The sequence below is a fragment of the Cajanus cajan genome, chromosome 3, assembly GCF_000230855.2.
Source record: "Cajanus cajan strain Asha chromosome 3, NIPB_CcT2T_4, whole genome shotgun sequence".
NCBI classification, from domain to species: Eukaryota; Viridiplantae; Streptophyta; class Magnoliopsida; order Fabales; family Fabaceae; genus Cajanus; species Cajanus cajan.
The window spans coordinates 3,892,448-3,899,660 of NC_138519.1; the positions used below are offsets into that span (position 1 = coordinate 3,892,448).

General features: G+C 30.8%; 1 protein-coding gene across 1 annotated transcript; it reads right to left on the bottom strand.

The window, feature by feature from the left end:
* Nucleotides 1–315: 315 nt before the first annotated feature.
* On the bottom strand, nt 316–1,797 carry LOC109813399 (small ribosomal subunit protein uS19m). Its single transcript, XM_020377581.3, has 2 exons — nt 1,640–1,797; nt 316–1,171 (listed from the first exon to the last, which is right to left on the bottom strand). Exon 2 carries the CDS (start codon nt 1,164–1,166, stop codon nt 786–788), a length of 381 nt encoding a protein of 126 aa, XP_020233170.1. The 5' UTR covers nt 1,167–1,171; nt 1,640–1,797; the 3' UTR covers nt 316–785.
* Between the last annotated feature and the right edge of the window lie 5,416 nt (nt 1,798–7,213).

Consider the following 7,213-nt stretch of genomic DNA (forward strand, 5'->3'; position numbering starts at 1 on the left):
ACCCGTTTTCATTTTTCCCCTATAACATGGGCAGAATGTTGCTATCAGAAGGGCAGAGTGCTGAGACGAAAATCATTTTGATTGAAATACTTAGGGTTTTAAACAGTTATTTTAAGATATTTCTACCTAAAAAGTTAATTAAATATAAAATAATTATATATCTAATAACTATATTGTATATTTAACCACATTATAAAAACAAAATTATATTTAAAATAAAAATATATGATTTAAAATTAAATTTAATTAAATAGATAAAATCATCTTACAATATTTCTCACTCCTTTTCTTCTACTCTTCCTATAACCAAACAAATAAAAATAAACCACCCTATATCATTTATTCACGATATAAAATTTCATAAAAACATCACTACAATTTTCTTTCATTTATTTCCTCTTACTGTAAAGGACACCCACAGTGGAGCATTCCAAAATCATGCAAAGTTCCTGGCCATGATGATGACATCCTATGCAATTCAGGGGCATTCAGCATAAACAGAGGCAACTATAAAATCCAGGTCCTATCAAATCAAGTGATAAACATAAATTGATCTATCATTCAGAAGTTAAATTATATACGAAATGAAAAGTTCAGATAGTCAAAGAACCAATTCAACAGGAACCACCGCCAAATTTCAGGAAGATCCTCGTAGACAATATTCTATCAGGGAAACCTGTTGGGTCTTCAAGAGCAATCTAGAGAACCTAAGAAACAACCAGATTGCTGTATATAGTTGCAGAAGATAAAAGACCCATGAAATTATTTTTTTGTCCAAAATAAAATCACTTCTTTTTCTTAAGTTGTTTAACATTTTTGGCATTGGCTTGTTCTCTGGTTTTGCGTTTCCTAGTGAGAGCAAACTCTCCAAACTTATGACCCACTTTTCCCTCGGTAATCTTACAACGAATAGTGGTTTTTCCATTGTAAATCTTGACACTGGTATCAACAAATTCTGGCAAGATAGTGGATCTACGTGACCAAATGGTCTTGTTTGACAAAAGATTTGGGTTCTTCTTCATCTTGTACAAGAATGCATCAATGAACGCTGGTTTGCGTGACACCAGAGGAGGTGGGGGAGGCTTCTTAGTGACAGTATTTGCTGCATCGCCAACCATTCCAAGAAACTGCTTATTCAGAGCCCTAAGCATCATTGTGGGCCTCATTTTTCCTAGTCAAACACAAAATGCAAACCATAAGATTGAAATACAGAAAATCACACCAATGTGCAGTCATTGACAGATATACTAAAGGAAACGGAACGCAATTTTTTGCTTTAATTATGTTTTTTTTTTTTACCCATTCAAACATAGTAGCCAATAACAGGAGAGGCTTGGGGTTATGTTTTGGGGGCACAATTCACTCACTACGATTTCCCATCTAAACATACCAAAATTTTAGAGTTGTGAAAACGGGTCACCTACTTCAGTCTGAGGTGAGTGAATCCAACCTTAATCACTTTCTAGCCAACTTATAAAAGATGAACCTAGTTCCGCTTGCTACGAGTTAGTGAATTAAAGGGATTTATAATGTGAAATTAGATACTAAACAAATTATAGCCATATATACAACACAATTAATAAGAATCCTTGATCTTAATTAGTAAAATAGTACGCAAATTGGAAACTAAAATCAGTACCGGTGCGTGTGCGTTGAACGCCTAACCCAGTAATGACGAATCACGAAGACGAAGAGGCGAAGTGCTGAACTGCAGAATAGAACCCTAAAGAGGAAACGCCTAACCCAGTAAGTCTCCGTCCATCCTTTGTCACATTCATGGGCTGGGCTTTTTTCAATTTTATTTTGCATGAGTAAATTGGTAAATCAACCCATTGTTAGTGGGTTGGACTCAATTTCCAACATAATAAAATTTGTAATTTTTTTTTTTTTTTAATTCAACCAACTCAAACATGTGATGGATCGACAATTCTAAATATTGAACTATAGTTTCATATTATCTTGTATGTCTATATCAAATTTTGTTAAAATTAAATTTAAAAGTAATTAAAATATTTATATTTTAATATATTTTAAAAAATATATTATGTCAATTTTATTTTATAAAAATAAGGTATTAAATTATTTTAGATTAATACAAATTTTTTTATATATGATTTAGAAGTAAAGAACCTTCAATTGATAAGTTTTGAAAAATTCACATTTAATTGAAAGTTATTAATAATGTAATAATTCATAAAAATTTCATCCGTATCATTTGAGTCCTCCTCTCTCTATATATAGAAGAGGGATCAAAATGACTCCAATATTAACTCTTATTTAAGATACTTCAACTCATGATATATGTTAAGTTTTAACAATTTAACTGTTAAATGAAAAGATTTTAATGTATAGATTAAATTTAAAAATTTTAAAAGAAAATTGAAAATCATATAATACTTCATTATATATATTCAAATCAACATATAAAATGTTTTAAATATCAAATAGTTTTCAATTTTTTTTTTAAATTTATAGACTTCATCTATGTATTAAATTTTTTTAATTTAACAATTAGATTGTTGAAATTTAACATATATCATGAATTATTGAGTGAAACAACTTAAACAAGAGTTACTTTTGAAGTTATTTGATCCTTCCACATATATATATATATATATATATATATATATATATAATAAGGGAAGCGTGATATTATAAACATATTGATTATATTGATACAGAGTAATAGAAATATGAAGATATGGATAATCATGAAAAGTAATATGAAGATGACTATTTTCTAGAAATATTAACATAATGAGAGACTTACAAAGATTTCAGATGGATAACAGATTTTGAAAAGGAGAATTTTATTTGAAGATTGAAGCTTACTAGAATACTCGATGATTTACAATGAAGGAGAACTCCTCCTTATATAGACTATCTAAGACCTATTAATTTACTTAGAGGGGTAGTGACTTATAATATTATACAAGGATAAGACAGGAAAGAGAAAAAAGTACAATTATTTACATAAAGTGAGACTTCAGAAGATAAGGAATCTTTAAAAGTCTTTTGTCTTCTTGTGCTATTGATGAAATGTCTTGATCTTGATGAGCTGTCTTGTGTCGTTTTGTGATAATGATCTTGAAATCTTGGCAAAATGGACTTCTGACTCTTTATTAAAGTAACTTTTGTTTCAGTCAAACATATCTTCATTGCGAAGATAAGGAATGGTTGATATTGAATCCGAAGAACCTGTTTCTTCGGGTTGAGTGTCATCTTGTTCTGCTCTAATTAATTGTAATCTTGCTTCAAACTCCTCTTGAGAACTGGCAGAGGCTAGTTCGGCCATAATTTTGCTTTTCTCAGCCAAAAATTGAGTATCTTTGGCTAGCTTCTTTTTGTTGTCTTGTTGTAAAATTGTTGGAGAATTTCCTTTGGCCCATTCTTTAATCCTTGATTTGCTAATTAAATTTAAATCGAACTTTTTCCACCACTTAATTTTTATTGATCTAGATAATATCTTCAAAGGAACATTATCATATGGCTGTCTGAAGATATAATCCCATGTAACAATCCAGGTAATATTCTGGGAGGCCACAAAAGTAATCATTTTGTAGTTTGGTAAAAATGTTGTGACTTCTTTAAAATAATCATAGTTCTCAGAAACTTCTTGAGGGAATAATTCTCTGATGGGTCCCCATGTATAGAACCATTGGAGAAACCATTTAGGAAATTTTAAAGAGATTCCTCTACGAAACCAGAAGAACCAAGAATGTGTCTTGGATTGCAAATATAGCATGTATGTCCATGCCATGGTGTAATCATAATAAGTGTATGTTTGGGGATGAAACTGTCTTGAGAATGATTTTGGTTGATGGATGGGTTGTCCCCATTCTTCAGGAGACATAATCTTGAGGATCTTGATTTTGGAAAATTGAATATTGTTTTCTGAATGAGTTTCCTCTTCTCTTGTAGGCACTAGCTGCCATAGACATCATACAAATGTGATCTAGTAAATTTTGCTCACTCATACCATCTATATTCCATTCAACTATATCACTTCCTGAATAACAATTTTGTACTAATTCTCCTCGTTCTTCGTAAAGAACATCTGCTGGAGAAGGCCTGGGATAATAAGTTCTTGTTTTTGGATAATGAGTTTTAATTTTGATGATATTTCTTGTTTGAAAATTTTGAAAATTTTGATGGACTTTCTTGTTTTAATTTTGATGATAAAATTTCTTGTTTTAATTATTATAATTAATAATTTGAAAATTTTGATGAAAAGAATATCAATACTAAAGCAAGACCAATTCAAATGAATTCCCAATATTTAGAATACTGTAAAAAAGAAATTCAAGAATATTTAGAAAAAGGATTAATTAGATCTTCTAAATCTCCTTGGAGTTGTTCAGCTTTTTATGTATTAAATGCAGTCGAACTCGAAAGAGGAGCACCAAGATTAGTTATTAATTATAAACCCCTCAATAAGGTATTAAAATGGATTAGGTATCATTTACCTAATAAACAAGATTTAATTAAAAGATTAAATCATGCAACAATATTCTCAAAATTTGATATGAAATCTGGTTATTATCAAATTGGGGTGAAAGAGGAAGATAAGTACAAAACTGCTTTTAATGTTCCGTTTGGACATTACGAGTGGAATGTACTTCCATTTGAATTAAAAAATGTCCCTTCAGAATACCAAAATATTATGAATGACATTTTTTATCCATATATGAAATTTGCATTAGTATATTTAGATGACGTATTAATATTTTCCAATTCTATTAATCAACACATAGAACATTTAAATACATTTATTAATTTAATCAAAGAAAATGGATTAGTAGTGTCAGCCAAGAAAATTAAAATATTTCAAACAAAAATAAGATTTTTAGGTTATGAAATTTACCAAGGAACTATTACACCTATCCAACGATCAATAAAATTTTCAGAAATCCCAAATGAGTTAAAAGATAAGACCCAACTCCAAAGATTTTTAGGTTGTGTTAATTACGTGGCAGACTTTATTCCCAATATTAGAGTTATATGTGCCCCACTTTATGAACGCCTTAGAAAGAATCCAAAACCTTGGGATAATGAAATGACTCGAGTCATTATTAAAGTAAAACAAATAGTCAAAAGATTACCCTGTTTAAGGATTCCTGACCCAGAAGCCTATCTTATCGTCGAGACAGATGCCCCAGATTTAGGATATGGGGAGATTTTAAAGCAAAAAATTCTATCAAAAGAACAAGGAGTCAGATACCATTAAGGTATTTGGCACCCAGCTCAAAAGAAATATTCGACAGTTAAAAAAGAAATCTTATCAATAGTTTTATGTCTTCAAAAATTTCAAGATGATTTATTTTCAAAAAGATTTTTAATTAGAACAGATTGTAAAGCAACTCCATCAATTTTACAAAAGGATGTTAAAAATTTGGTTTCAAAACATATTTTCGCAAGATGGCAAGCTCTATTATCATGTTTTGACTTTGAGATTGAGCATGTTAAAGGAGAGACCAACACATTACCAGATTACTTAACAAGAGAGTTTTTACAGGACAATGAGCAAAAGTTCTAGAGACAATTATGGGACGCCCTTCAAGGCCCCACTCAACAATACTGTTAAATCGGCTCAATCAGAAGCATCAAGAAAATTATCGGCTTCGCCGAGTACATCAAGAAAGTTACCTATGTCTTTCAATACAAAATTACCCTAAAAAACCCCAACATTCTTAGAAGCAACCACCTCTCCATTACTTTTTCACAATAAATTCGATCCTATTTCTGCCCTAGGACATGCCCCAGAACCTAGCTCAATACCCTCTCCTTCAAAACAAATTTCCCAAAACCTTTCCAAAAACATTACCCGCAATACTATTCCAACAACCACACCTTCAAATTGAAGATCATATGACGATTCATACATCACCAAAGACCAATACATTGATATTATGCTAATAGAACCCGAGTGGAAAGATCTAACTCGAGAACAGTTACTCAATACCATATTCCCTAAAGACTGCCATTTTCAAAACTTTTTGAAACCTAGATCAATATTACATTTACTCAATACCAATACATTGATATTATGGACAAAATGATTACTTTTGTGGCCTCCCAGAATATTACCTGGATTGTTACATGGGATTATATCTTCAGACAGCCATATGATAATGTTCCTTTGAAGATATTATCTAGATCAATAAAAATTAAGTGGTGGAAAAAGTTCGATTTAAATTTAATTAGCAAATCAAGGATTAAAGAATGGGCCAAAGGAAATTCTCCAACAATTTTACAACAAGACAACAAAAAGAAGCTAGCCAAAGATACTCAATTTTTGGCTGAGAAAAGCAAAATTATGGCCGAACTAGCCTCTGCCAGTTCTCAAGAGGAATTTGAAGCAAGATTACAATTAATTAGAGCAGAACAAGATGACACTCAACCCGAAGAAACAGGTTCTTCGGATTCAATTTCAACCAGTCCTTATCTTCGCAATGAAGATATGTTTGACTGAAACAAAAGTTACTTTAATAAAGAGTCAGAAGTCCATTCTGCCAAGATTTCAAGATCATTATCACAAAACGACACAAGACAGCTCATCAAGATCAAGACGTTTCATCAATAGCACAAGAAGACAAAAGACTTTTAAAGATTACTTATCTTTTGAAGTCTCACTTTATGTAAATAATTGTACTTTTTTCTCTTTCCTGTCTTACCCTTGTATAATATTATGAGTCACTACCCTCTAAGTAAATTAGTAGGTCTTAGATAGTCTATATAAGGAGGAGTTCTCCTTCATTGTAAATCATCGAGTATTCTAGTAAGCTTCAATCTTCAAATAAAATTCTCCTTTTCAAAATCTGCTATCCATCTGAAATCTTTGCAAGTCTCTCATTATGTTGATATTTCTAGAAAATAGTCATCTTCATATTACTTTTCATGATTATCCATATCTTCATATTTCTATTACTCTGTATCAATATAATCAATATGTTTATAATGTCACGCTTCCCTTATTGATATCAGAGCCTGATACCGTCAATACTTTTTAAACTTTTAATATAAATTGATCATAACTAGGAGGCTCTGCCACCTTTTCTTGATCCGATTTATATTAAGTTAATAACTGTTTGTTTTATTCTTGAATTTGTGTTCAAATTCTGTTATTTATTTCAAAAATTGTTGATATTTTGAATCTTCTTTGGGGGGAAGTAGAGACCAAGGTTATACACTCTTGTTGGTGTTCCCGATAGTA